Genomic DNA, 23,609 nt, shown 5'->3' on the forward strand with positions numbered 1-23,609 from the left:
TGTAACAGAACGATGAAATTTCACGAGATTTTGAAAGTAAAATAGATCGATACCGCGTTTTTAAAAATCAATTAGATATCAGCATATGAAAATATATTAGAGTATATTATTTTTCAAAGTGTCAGAAATGGATAACAAAACTGCTATTTTCAATGACTACTTATTTTTGTCCAGCTTTAACATCAGTATCGATATCGGTTATCGGCTACATGAGTTTTAAAATATTGGCATATCGGATATCGGCCAAAATCCCAATATTGTGCATCCCTAAAAATTAAATTTATGTAAATCCTGGTTTGTCGAGTCGGTGACAGGAATTTTAACATAAATAGAAGAATTACTGAATTTAATATATATGAAGTTATAAACTCCTAGTTATTTTCTGAAAATAATAAGTTTCTTAAATATTTCTTTAAAAAAAAATGTTTGAAATAATTAAATGTATATAAATCAATACGATTTCAAACTGTATAAATTTGGTTTAGAAGCAACTGAGCTCATCTTCATATCTTTAGCAGGTGTCTGAGGATTCCCCTCTTCTGCTGAGCTCTCCCATCATTGAAGCTTCAGCAGCAGCCCAGGCACCGGCGGAGGCGTCCTGTTCTGCAGAGCATCAAGTCCAGTTTCTTCAGAAACAGTTGCAGCTGCAGGCACAACAAGCCCTGGCAGCTTCAGCACAGGTACATCCTTTCCTTTCATCTGTAATTTTTTTTTTTTGTGGTGTCTGTTACCCTGCTGGGCCTGCATGTAAGGTACTAATTCAAAGCATAAATACAAAAAAAAGTTAAAATATAAATGCAGTTGTGATTCCCATTTTTGCAAAAATTGTTTTTAACAGATTTATTTATTCCTGTCCAGATCTGAGTACATGTGAATCTTTGCATGGTATTTTTTTTTTGTAAACATCCGTCATAGCTTTGCTGTCTGTAATCACACATACAGCCATATTTTCACATCCAACTTTCATATATCAACGTTTGCTAAGCCGTTTTATGGTTCATGCAGATTATTTCCTGAGTCAAATCTGGGTTTTTTGTACAGAATCTGAGCTTTTCCTGCCCATTAAAATCACATTTAGTGTGAGAGAAAAGCAGCTGTAGCTCTCTGGTCTCTCTCTGTGTGGCAGGTGAGCCCAGCTGAGCTTACAGTCTTGTTTTGCAGAGGGCTCCTGTAGCAGCGGAGATTTACGCACTCGTTGCTAGGTTTGGGCACTTTAAAACAAGCTTAACACTTCAGTGACGTGCTTCCGATTTAACTGCCAGAACGACCTAAGATGAAGCTGCAAAGGTTGAGTCAGATCTATGTTTAGAAACAAAAGATAAAGCTGTGAGTGTTTTAGGTGATGGTTATCCAAACATGACCTATATAAACTGGATGGCATTGGGTAGCTAAGTGGTTGAAGGCAGCACCGGATATCACAAAGACATCTGTCTATAACACCAGTTAGGGAAAAAAAACTTTCTGTCAGGAAAAGGAAAGACTGGAGAGACCGAAGAATCTTTATTTTCAATGGGGTTAAGTTTTTTTATTGAAGTAATGTAGTTTGGGATCTGAACACCATGAAGAGCTACAAAGCCTTCATTCTTTGTCTTGGTATCTGCAAATGTCTTCACTTGATTTACTTTGGACAATATTAGTGAATCTAACTACAAATCTTTGTTTGATTTCGATACAAAGATTCAGACAGAAATCCAAATTCTTGCTAAATTTTGTTTGTCTTGTGTAGATTGTTAAACCTTTTTGCTGATTTCATTCAATTCAGTTTATCTGCATAGACCCACAGCCAAGATTATTATTATTGTTAACTAAGAATAAGAATGGGGCAGGGTTGGCCTCATGGTTAGAGCAGTGCACTTGTGCTCTGAGAAGGTTGCAGGTTCAATCCCCACAGCCTGCGCTCTGAGTTCCTGAGCAAAACCCTTAACACCACACTGCTCCCCTGTAATGAAACTGTAATAAGACTTTTTTTTAAACAAACTAAAAAAAATGTATTTAAGGGAGAATGTGCTTAGTTTTTGTTTGTATCTTCAAATTAACCCTTTAAAGCCAAGCGTATCATATTTGATGCAGGAGATTTTGAAACCTCTGCATCATCAGTGTGATGTTTTTGTTCTTGAAACCTGGACTTACATAAACAGACACATGTAGTGGACAGAAAACATATAAAAGATTATATAGAAATGCGTAATATATCAAAATTGATGCAAATAAATGATGTAATTTAATGTTTTTACAAAATTTATATAGTTATTTCCTTTGTCACAAAGTTCAATGACAATGAAAATTAGAATCTTCCGTCAATTATTTTCTAGTTCAGGCTTTAAAGGGACAATGCATTAATTGGGGAGTGGTGGCCTAGTGGTTAGGAGTTAGCAGTCAACAATGCAGGAGTTGGCAGTCAATTCCTGCACACTCTGAGTCCCTGAGCAAGACCCTTAGCCCCCACACTGCTCCCCGGGCATGGCAGCCCACTGCTCCCCAAGAGGATGGGTTAAGTGCAGAGAGTGAATTTCTTCAGTGTGGGATTAATTAAGTTAAATTGTGTATTTTACTAACTATTGTTACTAATGTTAGGTCTAGTTCCCAGTTATTATTTTCGCTTTTTTTTTTATTGTACCACATTATGCCATCAGATGGCAGAACGGCAGTCGGGTAATTTTGTGTTGCTACATCGGTCTGTCCTTATCTGAGATTTTCTTTCTTTTTTTTTTATTTCTATCCTGCCCCTATATGTAAATCTTATTTCATAACAGACTAAAACTATAATTAAAACTATTAAAAAACTAAACTAAACTAGCTAGCAAATACTAAAAACAAATGAAATAGAAAATCAGAAGCCAAATAAAATGAAAACCTATAACATTTCAAAAGTATTTAAACCTTGTTCACAATATGTCTTATCTCAAGTGACTGATACAGACATTTTAAGGCAGAAGCGATACCAGTTATTTGACATTGATCTAACCATTCCTCGACATGTGGAGCCGATAAATTAAATGGTTATATCGATTATTCAGAAAATGCCATGCACAGATTCCCAGGCCAGTAGCCTGCACTCAGATCACAACTGCACAAAATAAAACTCTTCAAATCTATTCTGAAAGAATGAGAATCAGAGCTGCATTTATGTTTAAAATTAAACCCATTAAATCATGTTCTGCATTTTTGTTTTTTTTTTGTTTTACTGTAATAATCCCAGAGGGAAATTACTTCTCTGCATTTAACCCATCCCCTTGGGGAGCAGTGAGCTGCCATTGTGCGGCGCCCCAGGAGCAGTTTTGGGTTAAGGGTCTTGCTCAGGGACCCAGAGTGGCAGTGGGGGATCAAACTCACAATTTCAGGATTCAAAGCCCTATGCCCTAACCACTAGGCCACCACAATTCATACTTGCAGCCAAACATTTGATTTAGAAACATTAGACTGCTCTTCAGTGCTTTTGTAACGGAGGATTATCAGCCAGCAGGAAGAAACAAAAGCTCAAAAACAATTTTCTTTATTCCATTAAAATAAGACTCAAACATCAATACGCAATGTCAAGATTAAAGCACATATTTTTATTTCTTCACTGCATAGGTAATAGATTAGTTAGTTTGCCATTTAGGGCCACAGGCAAACATCAACTATAAAAACAGTTAACGTATCTTTACAACTGAGATGTTCCCAAGAGGAATGGTGGAGAATAAGTCAGTCAGTAAGTCTTAATCTTATGTTAAAGGGTGAGAAATTCAATCTGTGTGTGCACTTTGCTTTATTCCTTAAATGCCATCTTTTTAGCGAAAAGCCACAAATCAAAAGGAAATCTTTTAATGTTTTTGTGTACCCAGGTTCACGTCCTCCAGGAGCAGCTGTCGGTGGAGATGTGTGCACGCACCGAAGCCCAGGCCAGAGTCCAGAGGCTGCTGCAGCAGAACACAGACCTTCTGCAACACATTTCCCTGCTGGTCAAACAGATCCAGGAGCTTGAACTCAAATCTACAGGACAACTAACATCTAGTGAGTGGTGATTAGCTTTGATCATCTGCTTATTTTATTTCCCATTTTGTTTGTTTTTTTCTCTGTAAGTCTTCAAACCCCTAACAGCCCCCCCTCCTGGTTTAATTTTCTCACCGACACCTCATCATCCCGTTATAGCTCCCTTTTATCATCCTCTGCTGGTATGCAATTAATTATCCCACGACAGACATGTCATGGAATCCAGTAAATATCTGTGTTTCCCTTCCCCTGCATCCATTCCGCAGCGATAAGCTACCATAAATTAATTACTTGTGAAACCCTGTCAGCGCTGTCACCGTCCCACTCTGCATATTTTCTTCGTCTCTCCTGAGAAGATTTATTGGTCTTGTTTTCCGTCTCTATGCAACTCATGCTGTGACTTGCAAAAGTATTTATACTTTAAAACTTTTTTTTATATGTCATCACTTTAAATTCAGTGTATTTCATGTGGATGATCTATAATAAACAAACTCACAGCAGGACTTCCAAATGAGGTGGAGGAATAAAAAACACTTGGTTTTAGAAACTTTAAAAAAAAAAAAAAAAGTTCACTGCTGGATTACTGTTGACTCTTTTACTTTGATGCCCCTAAATAAAATCCAGCACAGACTTAACCTTCAGAGGTTATGTTGGGTTCAAAAATGTAGGTTTTGTAAAATAAGAAATTGAGTCTACACAGGAAAGAGATTCAAGCAACTTCTGCAGGAGGGGAAAGAAAAAGCCCAACCCAACTTCAAGCTTTCTTTCTCCGAATCCCCTCCTGCAGCCGTTTTTTATTAACATAACACATGGTTACAAAACAGTATTTGTTCTGACAGAACAATCGGTCTCCGCCAAGTGACGTCAATTGTTTACCTCAGTCGCGGTACACTACGCCTTTTCCACCTAAAATGGCGTCTTAGCAACAAATGTCACGTGACTGGCGGAGACCGATTTTTATTAAATCCGCCCCTGTTTTCAGGCTTATGTTAACTGTAATGACTTATCTTGGACAGGCTGCTATGTAAACAGGCCTTTAGTCCTTCGTTTAGCTATGCTGCGGTTGTTTACACTACGCCTTTTCCACCTAAAATGGCGTCTTAGCAACAAATGTCACGTGACTGGCGGAGACCGATTGATCAGTTCATAAAGACAGGATGCTCCATCAGAATGACAAGGCAGGATGGTCTCCTGACTGAATCACAAGACAGGAGTGGAGCATCCCCTTGCACAAATGTTTCATAAGAATACATTAATTTTATAATCATCATTGAATAAACCTAACAGGTTACCTTATGATTAATTTAATCTCAGTATAAATCTGTCTGATTTAGGGCTGGTCATTAATTGCTTTTGCAATGTAACCGCAATTTAACAACATGGAATAGTCATTATAACATCAGAGCTGTTATAAAGTCCAGCTTTTTCCACTTAAGGCAGCTAGCCAAAATAAAACCCATTCTTTTAAAACAACGTTTTGAAACAGTGATCCATGCATTTGTGACCTCACGGCTGGATTATTGCAACTCAATTTCTACAGGGGGTCAGTGATTTGTATATTTCCCAACTTCAGAGGGTTTAAAATAGCCTCGTGAGACCATCCTGATCTCGCAAGCTTTCAAGGTTTCACTCGCAGATCAGTCTGGAGACTCTCTGTTAAAGAAAATTTGGAGCCGTTCACCAAACGAACATCCAATCAGCGTTGGCTTTGAGGCGGGTTGAGGTGTGACGCAACGAGAAGCGCGACTGTTCAGTCTAAAGAACATGGCGGCTTCAGCCGATGAAACTAGCGTTAGCGTGGCTATCGAGCAAGTTTTATCGGAATTACAGAGTATTTCTTCATTGAAAGAAGAGCAAAACACTGCTCTGGAAGCTTTTCTCAGAGGAAAAGATGTTTTTGCTCTTCTCCCGACTGGTTTCGGAAAGAGTTTGATCTATCAATTGGCTCCTTTTCGTCGTCGCTCTGTTAGTACGTCATATGCTTCGTTGATCTGATTGGTTTATTTGGCCCGTCTATCACCAACATAGGCCAATCAGCTAACCAGTATTTTCGCCCCTTCCCAAAATTACTTAAACGGAAGCTTTCCAGATGGATGTGTGGAGCAAATCCATCTGGCGGAGTCAGGTTAGGTTCAAAATGCTGCTGCACGTCTTTTAACAGGTACAGGAAAAAATTCAAGAACATTTTCCCTGTTTTAGCTTCCTTACACTGGCTGCCAGTACATTTTAGGATTGATTTTAAAATTCTTTTGTTTTTAAAACTCTTAATGGCCTTGCCCCTCCTTATCTGTCTGAGCTCTTGCTTTCTTACACACCCTCCCGTTCCCTCAGGTGCTTCATAAATAAAGTTGGTATGGTATGGTATGGTATGGTATGGTATGGTATGGTATGGTATGGTATGGTATGGTATGGTATGGTATGGTATGGTATGGTATGGTATGGTATGGTATAGTCAAAATTTTATGCAATTTACTAAAGCAAGACATTGTATACATGTATACTCCAGTCCTCTAGTTGGTGATAATATTCTTAAGTGGGTTTGTCACAAAACAGTGGGGAAAAGAGCATTGAAGCTAGCATGCAAAACCAAACCATGCAAATAGAAGTAAACACTTTTTACAGGAGGTTACAGTAGAGTCCTGTGCAGCATATACGTATGGTGTCAGAAGGTTTCCATTAACGAGGTGTTAAAAGAAAGTAAATAATGACACTGAGGCAGATATTTATATTTGGTTTTGGTACCATATATTATCTGGAAACAAGAACAACAAGAAACAAAAACAATTCCCAAAAATATTTGCAATCTGCAGAAAAAATTTTTTTTGATATAGAGCACTTTAGAAAAATTCAGTTCCGTAGACTCAGTAGTTCACAGAATTAGCAAAATACAGAAACAAATTCAGCAATAATCAAAGATGAATGATGCATACTACATCAGGATGAAGAGAACAATCTGTTGGATGCAAATAGTCCATAATCCAAGTTTTAGCAAATGGCCATCGGTAAGTGTGTGCATCTATAAATGACAGTGGAGGAGGACCTCTGCTTTGTTTACCTCCTCAGGAGGTAAACAAAGCTGCAGCCTCCTACCAGACCCTCAGGGTGAGGATGTTATGAGACAGGTTCTGTTCCAGGTAGTAGCTCGCCATCGATTGGTCCATAACTTTCCTCACTTGGCCAATTCCTGCAGATAATAGACACCGCGGCACCAGTTGCTTTTTAAAGACCACAGTAGTTGACACGTGTGCTGGTAAATGGTAAATGGCATGTACTTATATAGCGCCTTTATTCAAGTTAGGAGACTTGACCAAAGCGCTTTACACTACATTCATTCACCCATTCACACACACACTGATGGTGGCAAGCTACATTGTAGCCACAGCTGCCCTGGGGCTCACTGACAGAAGCGAGGCTGCCGTACACTGGTGCCACCGGGCCCTCTGACCACCATCAGTAGACAAAGCAGGTGAAGTGTCTTGCCCAAGGACACAACGACAATGAAAGTCGGAGTCGGGGTTTGAACCGTCAACCCTTCGATTTCAGGGCAAACTCCTACATTCAACGCCACTGTCGCACTGTCGTGTGCTGCTGCTCTGGTGGTTTCCCACTCAGCTTATAAACTGTGCTTGATTGGTAAGACTCAAGTGTGTCTTGTGGTCTGTTCAGGTGACTGGGAAAAATATGGGACCATGGAATTCTAACCTGTGTTACACCTGCAACAATGGACACTAGACAAGCAGGCTTGAGCAGGCCTAAAATTAAACATTTAGATTCTTGTGGTGCAAACACAAATCGATATAAAATCGTAACAGAGGTTTAAAGTAATTGCAATTTTGTTTTGACAAAATCGTTTAGCCCTCGTCTGATTTATTAGTTTCTGTTAGGGAACACTAGAGAACAGCATGCCATACCGTCACATGTTTATTTCTATAAAATATTAAAAACAAAACAGGTGAGTAAAGTTGTCAGGTCTAACACCTAAAACACTGTAAAACAAGGAAAGAAGGCACAGAGTCATCATTCTTTTTACTCGTGAGGAGAGTAGGAAGAGACCGTGCAGGTACATCTCCACCCCACTCTGCCGGTCTTCAGCTTTCTCCTCGCTATTTATTAAAGTCTGAGGGGGGGTCCCTAGTTACACAAGCTGAGGTTGCGCTAAAGGAATAGGAAACAAGAAATACAATTCAATTTGCAGCCCCAGTGAACAGGTCAATTTGCATTTAAATGTCCTGCGGTCAAATGGTCCGAGAACCTCCTGGTTTCGTTAAGCTTGAGCAATACTTCCTGAGAGTTGACCTATACTGCTTGTGCAACACCTCTCTGGAACAGTAATATGTCACGCATTATACATCATAAGAACACACATTAAGTATCTTATACATAATTATTCCAACAAAAGTGCTGCACGGCACGTAAAACTGAAGACACCAAATGCAGCACGATCAAATCACACTGCAAAAAATAGAAATATAAATAAGTATTCTTTTCTTAGAATAAGTAATTTTTTTCTTGAATGAGGAGGTAAGTGAGACACTTTGCGATTGGAACAAGACAATTTATATTTAAAAAAAAACAAAAACAATTGCTTTGTCTTATTTTAAGTGCATACTACCTAATTGTCTTATGTTAGGAGTAAAAATAATCATTCCATTGGCAAATCGTCTTATTAACCTACTAAAATTTATGGTAAATACTTAATTTAATTTTTACATTTAATTTAATTTTTTTTACTAATTTCTAGATTACTTTTGCAGTGCAGACTAAGCAGTATATTTTGTTAGTCTCGCATTATGTTGAAAGTAAATAACCACACGTCAGCAAATCTCTTTCTCTTTCCCTCCATAAGGTTCTGTTGGACCAGAATTCTGCAGCTTCCTTAATTACCAAAACCCCCTAATTTCATCACATCAATCCAGTCCTAAAGGAGCTTCACTGAAACCTCAGAATTTAGTTTAAAATCCTGTTAAACTCCTAGGTCATCCTTAATGCTGCTCCTCTCCTCCGTACCTCTCAGATCCATGTCATTGTGCTACAGTATCCCCTCCCTGATCCATAGCAATTCCACTTCTGTCCACCTTGTTCAGCCTCCTGCCCGCCTCATCGCCATCTTATTCAAAGCGTGATAATAATTTTTATTTAAGTGGAAAACTACTAATTTTATTGACAGATAATCTTAGTTACCTGGTCAAATTCAGGGCAAATACACTCAGTTCAAGAAATTATTACTTGTATTTAGATTACTTTTGCAGTCTGCTAGTCAGAAAATCTTTATTTGAGATTCTTTTGTCTTAAAACAAAAGCTTTTCGATCTATTTTTAATTGGCTGTTATACCTGAATCAAGATCATTGCCAGAATTGCGACTAAGAATGAGTTGTGTGCATCTTAAAACAAGAACATGGAAGTTTTAAAAAAAAAAGTGCTACATTTGAGTAGAACGACACTACTTTTAAGCATCTCAAACTTATTACAGGATCTAAAATTTCTTAACTTCAGCACATTTTTAGTCAAAATTCATTTTTGTGGCTAGTTTCAAGATTGCCTTTATCAAGTAAAATGTCTTATTTCTAGATATCTTGTTAAGCAAATTTTCACTTGTTCCATTGGCAGATTTGTTTTGCTTATTTCAAGCCAAAAACTCTCGTTTTAATTTTTTTTTACTTGTTTCTGGAGTGCTATTTTTTCCAGTGTGAGCAGAGCTTTCTCCCGCTCTGCCCCAATTCACTCCCTGATATGTGTAAAACTGATGCTTTACCTCTTGTTAAAAAAAGGCTCTGTGTATGCACCCTGATGCTCTATCTCTCTGGTTCTTTTCCCTGAAAAGACATCACTCAGACAAACTCTTTAAATAAAATTTCATAACTTATATGTATTAAATAACCGGGAGACATGACAACAGATTCTGATAGAAATTGTAATCTTACTCAGATCAGAGAAATTGCTTAGGGTTACAGAATGACAGCTGGTCACCTCTGGGCTCACCTCTCAGGAAGTTGCCCTGATTAACATTTAAAAAGGCATTTTAAACATCTCCAGTCTGCCACATCATCGTATTTTACATCAGACACATCAGCAGATGATTAGACATCCATGGCTCCAGCCTTATCAAAATATTACGCTTCGTTCTTAGCTGAAGGACATCGCTCTCATTCCATTTCCAAATCTTTGCCACGTACAGAATGAAGATTATAACTGTATATCTAGACAGAGGAACTGTCCTAATTAGATTAAAATGTTGGTTCTGACGCGCCACAGGCAGCCCATACCAGGATGTGATAAACTTACACATCTTCAATGATAATTATCCTAACACTCTGTTAAAGTCAAAGCTAAAAACTCCCCAGTATTAGATTGCATACCTCCACTGATTGTCCTGTCCCTGTTTCTTATACTCGTCTATTGGTGTTTTACATAAAATTTATTATTTTTGAGAATGTGTAAAAAAGTTAGTGATAAAAACTTTTGCAAAGTGCTGAATTTTACTCTTTTTATCTCTCATTTATGTTAAATCAGTGGGTTCCCAGGACAGTCTATTGGAGATCACTTTCCGTGCCAAGCCTCCCAGTGCACCCAGTGCATCAATGACCCGCTCCTCGTCTGCAGGCCCATTGGCGGCTCCCTCCCAGCTCCAGATCAGTGATGGAGCCTGGTTCTCTGCTTTATCCGGGCCCTGCTCTCCAAACACCGCCGGCACCGACTCCATTCCTCTGGGACCGAGTGGCAGCGGAGTCCGACTCGAGTGCTTTCGTTTCTCCAACCTGGTTTCAGACAGCCTAGCCGGGGCACAGGACACAGGAGAGACCCCCAGTGATGAGAGCTCACTGCTGGGAGAGCAGGTCCTGGGGGCTCTGGAGCTGCTTCGTTTCAGGGAGTCGGGGATCGGGTCGGAGTACGAATCGAACACAGATGAAAGCGATGATCGTGACAGCTGGGGGCAGGGAGAAGGAGCGGGGGCAGATGGTTCTGCACGACTCCTAAATGTGTTGAATACAGAAAGCTTGCCAGATTGCTTAGGGGATGAGATGGCGGTTTAGTTGTGTTCTGATGTCAGTTCGAGGCAAACTAAACATATGCACCTCCTCAGCGCAGAAACTGAAACTATGAAGAAGAACCCATCTGCATTCTCAGTCATCTGCAGCTATAAGGTAACTATTTAGGCAGATATATGTTTTCTCCAGTTGACTTATTTCTGTAATGTACATTATTCATTAAATGTACCTTATTTTTAAATATTTTTAAGTTTCCTTGCAAAGCAAAAAAAAAGAGTGAAGAATTATACTACTAAAATAAATCCAAGATCCTTTCTGCTGTCACTTATTAGGCAACATTCTCTGAAGCATATGGAGTGAATTCTGTACCATATTTATCGCAAGCAAGGAACATGTTTTTGAAATGGAAATTTGACAAAAAACTAAATAAAAAAAAAGGTTTTAAGAGTAACTTTAGACTATAACTTTTTTTCTGGTTAGTTTTTTTCTCCCTTTTTCATATTTTATTTGTTTTTACAGATTTTATATTTTTGCTTTTAATTTTGAGCTTTTTCATATAAAGTTTTTGAAATTGCATTATTTTCATAATTTGCATTCTCCTCCATTCTAGGGTTTGTGGGGTTTTATGGAGTGAAAATGCATTTCTATTTGGTTTTTATTGACCTATAAGTAAAGTGAATATAATCTGTAAACACAATGGGAAAAGAATGTAGTTAGAAAAACTCTCTCTGAAAAATAAATATTTGAAAACATTAGTTGGAAAATATAGAATCTGCAAAAAAATAAAAAGGGAAAAAAAAGTTTAGCGAAAATACAATTTGAGGAATTTAAATATGAAAAGAAATTGGAAAAAAGAATCTAAGAAAAAGTCCAAAATTAGTCTTAAAACCTTTTTCTTTTAAGAGGTTTTGAAAGTTTTTTTTTCAATGTTCCATTTACAAAATTAATTCTTAGCTTACAACAATATTGAAACAACATTGAGTCCATAGAAACTGCTCAGCTGTTTAAAAAACTATAATCAGCCTCTTCTACATTTGGTTGTTTAACTGGTTTTGAATCAAATTTAAGAGAGCATGTTCTAATAGAAAACATTCATCCATTTTTTTTAATCGTTTTTTATGAGCCATCCTAATTAAGAAAAAAACTAATTCATCCTAAATAAATTGTTACATTTTTTGTTTTTTTAGTTCCATTAATCTTTCTTATGAATTCAAAGCTGTTGTCACACAGTTTCTGATTTGTACACATTGAAAAAAAAAAGTCAAGAAACAACGGGGCTTATGTGTAACACAGTCCTTGATGTCTTTGAAATTGTGTGTAATGTTTGGTGTGCTCCTGTTTTAAAGATCTTGGGCACTGGGATCAAGAGTGTGGAATCAACAGTGTTCGTCTGTTTTAGTGGGATATTTTACTTCATTTTACAGTCATAATGACGGTTCAACGTGTTGGACCAGATTCCAATGCTACAGGAATACCCACAAGTTATCAGCTAACTCTTTATATTTGTTATTTTCAACACAATAAATCAGAAAAATGTAAAGCGATTGGTTTTATTTTCAAGCATCAGTCATGCTGAGGTGAGTTTGTCTACATCAGGGCAGAAAGTCATAGTGCAATGGTGGTGAAACTGGTGGGGCCCCCTTCTCTGGGGGGGCTCTCGGGGAACGGGGGTGCCTATTGGAGTCAGCGGGGGAGCTGGCTCCCTGGGAGTGCAGCAAGCACCCCAGTCCTTTGCTCCCCATCCCCGAAATCCTCCCTCTGCCTGCTCCATCACTCTGCCACACATGTAGGTTTTTGGGGAGGGGGTCGTTACTGGAGGGCCACACCTTCTGATGACGTCCCCCACACCAATTTTATTTTGCATTTTAGACACTTCCATCTACATCATTTTCACAACACACATCTATGTAGGGCATTTTCGGGGGGTGGGGGTCAGGGCCACAGGGGGGGGGGCTTATTTTATGGGCCTCACCACGGTCGGCCTCCTCCATCCCCTCTCGCATCTAGACATTGAGGGTTGAGGGTTGTCGAAGGGGGGGGTGTGCTGGCACCGTCTATCTCCTGGAGGGGGGGTGGAGTGTGCCGGACACCCCCTCTTGGTACTCCCAGTTTTAATTGCATCTGAGAGCAACACGCAACAACACCACATCCGAGTGGGCGCAGGGAGGATCGGGGTCTTCTCACACCCCTGTTCTCCGGCTGCCGCCTGGAGTCTGGGGCCTGGAGGAAGAGCGGGCCGCCTGGTCCGTGGTTTTGGCTGGGGCTGGCTGCGGGGCCTAGGTGGCCTGCTGGTGGCGGGGCTGTCACCTCTGCTCTCCCCAAAGAAGGTTGGATGGAGGGGCATGAAGTGCCTGGTTGAAGGTTTTTTTTTTTTTTTTTTTTTTTTTTCTGTTCGGGGGGGGGGGGCGGTTCTGGTTGGGTGGCCGGCGCGGGATGGGTGGGCCCCGGTCCCGGGGGGGGCTCTTGCTGGGAGTGGTCCGGTCCGTGTGCGGGGTGGGGGGCCGGGCTTGAAGCAGGAAAGAGATGGGTTGGTGTGGCGGGTGTCGCCGCTCCCCTCCCCTCACATCCGGATTTTAGGTTCACTTATGGGGTCATCCGATAGTCCCGGGACCGACCACCGGTGTCACCGGGTTTTTGGTCCTGGTATTATTGGATGTGAGTGTTATGTGTGAATGTGTGGGGGGAGCTGCACGGCATGGTGGGGTGCGGGTCTTGGGTCCTGTTTTGGGCTCCGGTTTTTCCGCTCGCACTTCTCCTCTTGCCTATTTATTTTAATTGTAATAATAAATTAATTAATTAATTTACCTATTTATTTATGTTTTGTTTTCTCTTCCTCGGTGGGGGGGAGCGGTTGCGGGCGGGTCGGTGTCTGGTGTCCGCTGTCGCATTGTGGGGGCATTGTTTTTTTTTTTTTTTTTTTTTTTTTTTCTTCTTCCTTTGGGGGGTTTGGCATGTCTGTTTTCTCGGGGGGCGGGCGGGCCTGCTGGGTGGGGGTCCTGCTGGCGGCGCGCCGCTGGTGTGTGGGGGTCCGGGCGGCTCCGGCGGGGGTAGTGTTGGGGGGCCGGTCTGGGTGGGCTGGCTGCGCTGGCTAGGTATTCGGGTGGGTTTTCCCTCCTGGAGGCATGGCGGGGCTGCTCTGTTCCCGCTGATCGCGGCGGGTGGGGCTGCGGGGCGGGTGGGGGCCTGGAGTGGCTATGGCCGGCGCGTGGTGGGGGGCCGGGGCGGCGGAGCTGCTCTGGCCGCGTGTCAGGGCCTGGTGCGTGGCTGGGCTGCTTTGGCTTCGTCCGGTGGGGGGGCGGCGCGGTTCGCTCCGCTCTGGCTTTGTGCTGCCCCTCGGGCTGCTGGGGGGGGTGGTTGCGCCGGCTGCGGTCTGCTCTTCTTGCGGTTTTGCGCCGGGCGGCTTTTCTGCTCTCGGGCTGATTCTGTGCGCGGTGTGTTTCGTTGCGCGCTGTTGGCATCGGTCTTGGTGGGGTGGGGCTGCGCTTTTGGCCGGGGGGGCGTTTTGGGGGGGTCCGCGGCGCTCGCGGCCGGTTCGCGGCGGATGCGCATGGGCCCCGGCCGGGGGCGGGGCCGCCTGAGTGTTTTCCTGGGTGGTGCGGTCGCGGTGGGTGTTGCGGCCGGTCGCCGGGGCTTGGTGCTGGGGGGCGGGGCGTGTTTCGGTGCTCTGTGGGGCTGGGGCGTTTCGGTCGGCGCCGTGGGGGGGCTGGTGTTCGGTGCCCGGCCCTACTTCGGGGTGGCCGGCTGCCGGCGGGGCCCGCGGACTCGTCCCCGCGGCTCCCCGGGGCGCCGGCATGGCGGTGGCTGGGGGGCTTCTTCGTGGCTGTCTCTCCTCCTGCCTTGGTGGGGTCTGGTTTCCGGGGCTGGCCCCGCCTTGGTGCCTTCGCTTCTGGGGTCCCCTTGGGCGCCTGGGGCTTTGGGTCTCCCGGCGCTGGACTCAGTGCTCTGGGGGGTGTGCCTCTCCGGCTCTCCACAACCACTATTGAGCATTTTTTCTATGGTTAAAACTTTACATGCACAAGTTCACCCTCACAAACAACTACAGATGCTAGGCTTCAGGTACTTAGAGATTCACTTCCAAACAGAAACCCCACATTCATATCTTCAGGTAACACAGAGTACATGTCAGACTTAATAATATTACGTTAGCGATAGTTTCAAGGTGTTTGCTTTATTGTATATCTCGTACCATGTTTTTTGGTTGTGCTGTTCTTTTTTTTTTTTTTTTTTCCATCTCATTACAGGTGTTGAAGCAGACTGAAAATGTTTTGTCATTGTCTCCTTCCTATCTCCTCTTTCTTTTATCTTTTGTCCTGTTTTTTTCTTTTTCTTTTTCCTTCTTCTTCTTCTGTTTTTCTGCTCTACTTACATTGCAGTGTCCATATGAACTGTAAAACTCCCTGCATAATTATAATAAAGCAATTTATATACATGAAACAAGTGGAGCAGTATGGCAATTGCCATACCGCTACACTTGTGAAAGTAAAATCTGTTGGGCTCCTTTTGGCATCAAGACAATTATTCTTATTGCCACCTTGCCAGACAGGACACTGTAAAAAAAAAAAAAACAAAAAAAAAAAAAAAAGTCATAGTGCAGCATAAGATTCAATAAATTTGTGTGCCATTCTGGCAGTAATGCAGTAAACGTGGCAGCATTTAAACATTTAAAAGATCTGGGAATGTCTGGTTTGGTAGCTGATCAGATTGTGTGTGTTACAGTATAAATTCGACTTTAAACGGATGTGGAAGTGTTATTTTTATGTAGAGTTAAAAGAAGCAGCCTTACAGGTATGCTACAGGTCTGTTAAACAGCCAGTGGGTGCTTTTTGTACGTTTGTTCTGTTGTTGTTTTTTATGTTGTTGTTTTTATGCCTCTTAGGATGCAGCCTCTTATTATTCATAGATTTGAACTTTATTAGTATAAAAGATGTTAGAAATGCTCCATTACTTTGTGGGAAGTAAGGTAGTAGTAACCTGACCATCTAGTAAACTAAATTCAGTTATTACTTCATCACTGCAGACAAAGCGTCTGCATGATTTAGTATGAGTTTAAGTAATGTTATTGTTGAACCATTTTTGCAACTTTTGAGTTGTTCTTCCACAGTTTTTAGCATCGTAGCATATACTCTATGTGAGATAAAACTGGTGTTTATAAGTTCTGACTCTAATGCTGGATCTCTGTTTATCTTAAGGCCAGAACACACCGAATCTAATTTTGTCTCCGATCTTACAGAAAATGTTGTCGGACAAGGTCGTGGCATTTAGCGCTCATTGAAAGTCTATGGCGGAGTATCACACCCAAAATTATTTTATGCAAGGGAGCTTGCGTAGGTCCTACTGAGAGAGAGACATTTTAGTCCGACTGTGCAGCATTTCAGCGGAAATTTCTCCTTCTTTCTTGTCTGTCAGAAGAGAGAAACGTGATACAGGAAAAGAGATGCGGTTACAAAGTTAAACACATCCGCTTTGGGGGAGAATACAAAATAAAATGTGTTAATCGCATGGGGAAAGAGTAAATTTTGGAGTTGCACAAAGAATTCATAGCAATCGTGACAGACTCGTGCAAAAACAATCAATGATACTTGAAATATAATACTTTACTTTCACGAGGAGTTGAGGAGGACAGAAAACAGATAAAGTAGTGATCGTCTTTGAGCCTAAAAACAACAACAAGGGACATAAAGCCTAGTTTATCAATCTCCAGTTGATCAAAAGAAAAAAACTTCATGAGGAGAAAAAACAGATTTAGTAAAATAGATTCACAAGAAATCTAAAAAAGGAGGGGCAGCAAGAGCAGATAAGTGTGACGTATGTCTCTTAACTCTTTATGAAAAACAGAATGGAAAACTTCAATAAACTTCCCAGATTTCTCTCTAACTCAGTCAGCATATGAACCGTCCCATGGCATTTATTGCTGTGTTTTTATTTGTTCTTTTTCTTTAGATGTGGATCTCATTATGTTTTTAATATAGGCAATGAACATTCTCCATCTGTTCTGGTTTGAGCTGCTGCACAGACTGGGTTAGTGGGGCTTTGCTTTGTAGAATATGCTCGTGTTTGTTGTTTTTTAAACAGCTTTTTATAATCTGTCCAAGTCAAATAAAGGAAATGGTTTAAATTTGTGTATAGCACAGAGATAGAAGTAAAAATAATCTGTGCAGATCTTTCCACCCTGCTTAATCGTGGTCTCCCTATACGCAGTCAAGGTAACAAGGAAAAAATTTGGATTGGAGATTTAAAAATCGCACGCAACTGGTGTGTTCTGGCCTTTAAACAACACAGAAATGCAAGGCAGACTTGCGGTAGTGTGGCTGTGGTAAAAAAAAAATGTGTTTCTCCCTAAATGTTCGTTAAGTATACCCGTCATGTAAACCGGTCCAAATGGAAACATTAGGATTTTGATTATTTTGATCAGATGGTTGATATATGTAGCTTGTCAGTGACTTCAGGGCCTGTGCGGTTTTATCAAACATTTAAATATGTATTAGCTTCACATGTGTGTGGTAGAAAAGGGTAGATATTAGGATTCAAATTTAGGTAGAAACAGACGGATCTACGCCTACTTTTACAACCTGAGTTAGAATTTGTGGTAATGGAAAACAATCTGCAAAGTAATGCAGACCAATGAGACCAAGCTGACTTCAGGAGGTTTAATTCTGGAAAATAGTTAATCTTAAAGATGGAGATCAATTTAAAAGGTTCAAAAGTATTTTTTTTTTCAGTAGTCTGAAAGAGTTCCCATTTATAGACAGATTTATTTATTTGTTTATTTATTTTTTACGCTGGATCTGTAGTTATGATATCAAAATCAACGAAACATGCCTCAAAAGGAAGAGCTACATTCTTATCAACCCCTTTCTCTGTTTTCATATTTATTTTGGATGATACTCATATTTCTTCATACTTTTTCAAAGGACTACGTTTTTTCTGCACATGCTTTGACATTTTACTGTAGTTAAACATGGTATGAAACTGATTATGCATTTAAACAATATGACTACGACCTTTTCTCTTCACCTGCCCCTGAAATAGTCAGCTGCACTTTGTTGAGAGTTTTTGTTAACATTTTACCACAATCTTTGGTTTCAGATGTTTGTTCTCTACTATGTAAAAAATATAGCCACCCTACACTGTTAGTTATTTCTTATTAGGGGATGAATTATTGGAAAAAGGGGTTAAGGGTGGTTATGTAAGGTTGTAAATGAGCAGTCAGTGTAATCAGTGTGAGGACAAAGCTGTTATCAGTTCGAGCAAACAGGTACTTAGATCAGGAAAGCACATTTGCACCATGAATTAAACCAAGAGTTTCCCGCTATGTATAGATTATGTGAAGTATTATTTTACACCATTATTTAAATACGTTATTGCTTATGTTAATGCTTTTTTTTATTGTTAGAGATTCCAATAAAAAAATGTCAAATTCCCAGTCATCCAGGTCATGACAAACACAAAAGAGGCTTAAAGGAATAGTACACCCAAAACATGATTAGCCTTCATTTTCCACTCACCCCCAAGCTGAACAACACTCTGGAGTACTTTTTTGATATCTCAAATGCATCTGGAGATCTGGGAGGCTTCTTGCTGTCTGCTGACATTCAAATAATGGAGGTCTATGGTGCCCGAGGCAGAAAGGTCCATAAAAGTCCACAAAAAACGTGTCAATATTCCTCCATACTGCTCGTCCAATGTATTCCAAGTGTCCTGAGTGGGTAGCGTCCATAATTTACTCGAAACGAAGTCATTTAGAATGTTTTTAGAGCATAAACAGTAGTGTATAGGATTTCCTAAAAGCGCGTTCATGACGCTACGGAAACCGCGGCAGACCAAACCAGATGAAAGTGCGCATTCAGCGTCTGCTCTGCCGATAATGCAAGCAGAGAAGAAGAAATGTGCTGTTTACCTGTGCGAAGAAAGAAACAACGAAAGAAAAATGTCTGAGGACTTCAGTGTTGAGGAAGAGCATGAGTTCTTTGCCGAGCTGAATGCGCACTTTCATCTGGTTTGGTCTGCCGCGGTTTCCGTAGCGTCATGAACTCGCAGGGGCTCGCTTTTAGGAAATCCTATACACTACTGTTTAGGCTCTAAAAACATTCTAAATGACTTCGTTTCGAGTAAATTCTGGATGCTACCCACTCAGGACACTTGGAATACATTGGACGAGCAGTATGGAGGAATATTGACACGTTTTTTGTGGACTTTTATGGACCTTTCTGTCTCGGGCACCATGGACCTCCATTATTTGAATGTCAGCAGACAGCAAGAAGCCTCCCAGATCTCCAGATGCATTTGAGATATCAAAAAAGTACTCCAGAGTGTTTTTCAGCATGGGGGTGAGTAGAAAATGAAGGCTAATCATGTTTGGGTGTACTATTCCTTTAAATTAGAGGCAACATAAATTGAGCTAAAGTCTGGTTGCGTCTTATTTAACCCTTTAAAGCCCGATCCAAGAATAAAACAACACAGAAAATTACTTTTTTTTGGTTTGAAGTCCTTATTTGGCCTTTTAACTATATGTAAAAAGAAAAAACAGAAAAATATTTTTGTTATTAATAATTTATTACTATGCGATAAGTCAAGATTATTTTTTGTGTAGTCTTCTGCCGTCTGTTATCAGGTATATCTGATTGTGTACAATAGGATTTTGAGCAAAGTTTTTACCATTAAATTATGTAAAAGGTGTCAGACGCAAAACATTTCAGAAACCGTTTGTATCAAATATGATACATTTGGCATTACAGGGTTAAGCTTGAATTTTCTCAGACCAGAATTTGATTATTCTAAAGTGAGCAAAGATTTTTTTTTTTTTAACGCAATTAGAGAAATATTGAAACAATTAATTTGAGGGGGAAAAAGGAAAGAATATAAAGTTATTTGGAATGATCTCTAATGCAGAAAACTACAACTGAAATAGATAAACGTCAGTCAAACCCAGACTGACTATTCCTAGGTTCAGGTTACAGATTTTATCCATAGATTAAAAAAAGAGAGAGATTGATTTAAAAAAGAATCTTGAAAATCTCATGATTTAGTGTCCAGTTTTTTTTTTTATTAAAAAAAAATGTCCTGTTTATCAACCCTGTTGGTTGTTGTGCTAAGAGATTTCTCTGACTGCATTAACAGCATGTAAAACACTGACTTCTCATTATTACTCCATGTAGTCCAAGCTATCCTTGCAAAACTGTATTGCAGCAGTCATTAACTTCTGCATCAGTGTCGCTCCACTTGTTGAAGGGAATGTTTGAGAAGAATTTAGGGAGTGATAAGCTCTGTCAGAGACTTTTTGACTCTAAAGCACCAGCTCCACTGTGACTGTGAGTGTATTCTATGTGTCCCTCATCTGGGAAAGTTTCTCTGCTCTTTTTTAAACTTGAATGTTTTGTTCCCTCCTTCCTGCCTCCGTTTTGCTTCTTCGTCACCTTTCTCTTGTGATATCTCACCTCTTTTGCTGTCTCTTTCTATCCTCCAAGGTTATGTCTGTTCACAAGAAGTGTACTAAAAATGGAAGTGCACTTACGTTGTTGTTTCTCCTTGTGGAATTAAATGTTCTTTCCCAAAATCTATCTTGTGTCACGGTGTGTTTAATATATCAAATCTACTCTACCAATCCCTGAGGCATCCATGGTCTGCTTAAACTAAAATGGGTCTTGGTAGTAACAAAAAGCAGCAGCAGTAGATCTTGACCTTTTCAAAATATTTTCACAGTAGTGGAAAATGAGATGTGGCTATGCAGAGATTTCTTTGAAAAGGTGATGGCTTTCAACTATCATCGGCTGTGCTCGTTAAATAGGGTCAGCTCCCATTAAGCGCGGCATGTCTACAGGCAGCAGCAGCTCGACGTAAGCTGATAAGCTGGAAAATATGCATAATATCAGTCATTACCCACACACATCCAGCCTCGGCATCCTGCAGCTCCACCGCTGCAGATGCTGCTGACACAGATAGTGGGCGGCCCACAGCTGTTAGCAACCTCTTTACTCTGCTTGATTATTTTTTTTAGATATATTTACGTATAGACTGTAGAAGCATTCGACTCACATGTCACCATCTTCTTTTGAGTTCTTAGACAAACTTAGACAAAGAACAAAATTTCATTGCACACAGCAGACAATGAACATTACCATTTATAAAGTACAGCAGTGATCAAAATGTAAACAGTGTAGGAGAAAAGGAAAACCAGTTTAAAGACATGGTGCAAAAGGCATTGATATGGAAGGTTCAGAGCAGTGTAAAATAAATAAATATGGTGCAAAATGCAGTAGAACATCGACTCTATTTAAAGGGATTTGAAAATGTAGAGCAAATATGTTATCGGTCTGATGCAGTTTGTTGATTTGTGACTTGATTAGAGTTTCAAGAGTTTCAACAGTCTTATGGCAGTGGGGAAAAAGCTGTTGCAGAACCTGCTGGCTCGGGACATGCAGCACAGAGATAAAATGTCTTTAATGGTGGATAAAGGACCCTGATGATCTTCTCTGCTGTTCTAACTACACTTCTCACCTTCTTCCAGTCTGAGGCGCTGCAGCCTCCACACCACACAGTGAGACAGCTGATCAGAACGCTCTCTATGGTGCTTCTGTAGAAGGTCATACGGATGGGTGGGGGCAGGTGGGCTCTCCTCATCCTCCGCAGAAAGCAAAAGCAGTACTTACCTCTTGCTTTTGCATTGTGAACACATTCCAATTGATCTAAAAAAAGTTTAAAAGCTAAATTGGCCTCATTCTAAGATCTTCAAGTTAAAATTTGCAGTTATATTGCACCATTTCATTGGTAGTGGTTTTCAGCTACATTCATAGGTCTGCATAGTAGTTTTTCAATAACTTAAAAAAAAAAAACATATTTGTGTATTAAAATTTATGGAAAATGCAATTTGGAAATGTTTTAATAAAAGAAATGTGTTAAGTTTTTCAATTTTCTTTTTAAATTCTGTTTTATTTATTTTATTTTATTATTTTTTTTCAATTTACTTTATTATTTCCAAATGTCTTTTAACAGATTTTACTTTCAAGTTTTGCCTTCTTTCTTTTTCAATTTCATTTTTTAAATGTTCCCATCAACACCTTTGTTTATAGATGTTCGAGCTCGGCCTGTTTTTCAGTGTAGTCCTGTTTCTCTGACTGTGACTGGCTAGATGTGCTCTCTTCATCCTCTGACACAGGAGTTTGCTCAGAGCTTGTCTGCCTGGCTGTTTTTTTTTTTTTTTCCTGAACGTAGCCGCCTGCGGAGCTGGTTGACAAGGTTCTTTGTATCTTTGCTTCTGTCTCCTTGAACCTCAGTCGACCTCGGCAGATGGCCGCTCACACTGAGCCTGGTTCTGCTGGAGGTTTCTTCCTGTTAAAAGGGAGTTTTTCCTCTCCACCTTCTCTATAAGCATGCTTGGTGTGGGGGATTGCCTTTGAGTCAATGAGTCGATGCAATCAACTGGTTTTCCTTAGATAGAAAACTTTGAATCAATTTGACTGTATAATCTAGTTGAATTGTCTCTGTAAAAAGACCTGAAATGACTTGTGTAGTGAACTGGCGCTATTTGATTTAAACTTAATTGAGAAGTTATATTTTCATTTCTTTTTTTCAAACAGTTTGTATATTCCCACATTTTTCTGTAAATAGTTCTGTTTATATTGGTTCTGAGACACTGGCCTGTGGCCTCCAGATTATTCACAGCATATGAGCATATTAAAAGCCAACAGTGGGCCTACTTATTTTGAATGTTTCATCAAACTAACAGTTAATAGTAAGATGGAATATTGGTTGATAAGTGCTCCACAAACAGTTTCCAAGGTCTGCAGAAACGTTAATCTGAACAATTTAGTTAGCTCTTAGCTGCAGTTGGATTAGCAGAAGATGCTTGTTCTTTTTTTCCCCCCTGAATAATTCAACTCTTTCTTCTGAGAAATATGCTCCCTAAACATGCAACTGAATCCAGACACACATTCCTGTATCATATATTCTACCATCTTAGAAACCAGCCATAGTGTGTCAGGTTTGGCTGTTCTTGACATTGTAATTAGCAATACCGGTAACCCAAGGTATTTTTTTGGCATAGTTCCTCTAATTTTTACTATAGCTCTGGTTCTGTTTATATCCAGAAGTTGTCTTATTACTCCTGCATAGTCGGATGCATTTTTGAGAGTAGAAGCTAACTAAAGACTTTGTAAAGAAACTATCTGAAGCTCCACATTAGTAAGACCAAGAAGCTTTTGGCAGACTTTAAGAACATAAGTCCACTTGTTCCTGTCTATATTCAGGGTAAGGAAGATTGTAGAGAGCTACAAGTACTCAGGGTTAAAAAGCTGAACAAACACTGGCGCCATCTACAGTAAAGTACACAGCCAATTGTTTGTATGTTTTTTTTTTTTTAGGAGGAGGTTAAGGTCTTTCAGTGTGTTTAACAAACTGCTGACAATTTTCTCTCAGTCTGTTGCAGCCAACCTTGTTTTTTTGCCGTGGTGTGCTAAGGAAGTGGGATCCACTAGAGGCCAATAAACAGAACAAGTAAGTGAGGAAGGCCAGCTCTGTGGTGGGTCTGCAGCTCCACAGTTTAGAGTCGATGTGTGAAAAGAGCATGGTGGATAAATGGAGTGCCATCCTGATTAACCCCTTTCAACCTCTTTTTGAAGAACTGTTGCAGACAGGCATCTCTTTCTGCCAGTGAT

At 40.3% G+C, this 23,609-nt stretch overlaps 1 protein-coding gene across 1 annotated transcript in view; it reads left to right on the forward strand.

Annotated features, from left to right (window-relative positions):
- The window catches only part of LOC119789931 (carboxyl-terminal PDZ ligand of neuronal nitric oxide synthase protein-like), a 49,857-nt gene extending 38,662 nt beyond the window's left edge, over positions 1-11,195 (forward strand). The window contains exons 4-6 of the mRNA XM_038295133.1: positions 519-680; positions 3,825-3,993; positions 10,484-11,195. Of these exons, the coding sequence (XP_038151061.1) occupies positions 519-680; positions 3,825-3,993; positions 10,484-11,004 (852 nt within the window). The 3' untranslated portion in view covers positions 11,005-11,195. The remainder of the gene's footprint in view (positions 1-518; positions 681-3,824; positions 3,994-10,483) is intronic.
- The last annotated feature ends 12,414 nt before the right edge of the window (positions 11,196-23,609 follow it).

The sequence above is a fragment of the Cyprinodon tularosa genome, unplaced genomic scaffold (genome assembly GCF_016077235.1).
Source record: "Cyprinodon tularosa strain WSP-4 unplaced genomic scaffold, ASM1607723v1 ctg350, whole genome shotgun sequence".
NCBI classification, from domain to species: Eukaryota; Metazoa; Chordata; class Actinopteri; order Cyprinodontiformes; family Cyprinodontidae; genus Cyprinodon; species Cyprinodon tularosa.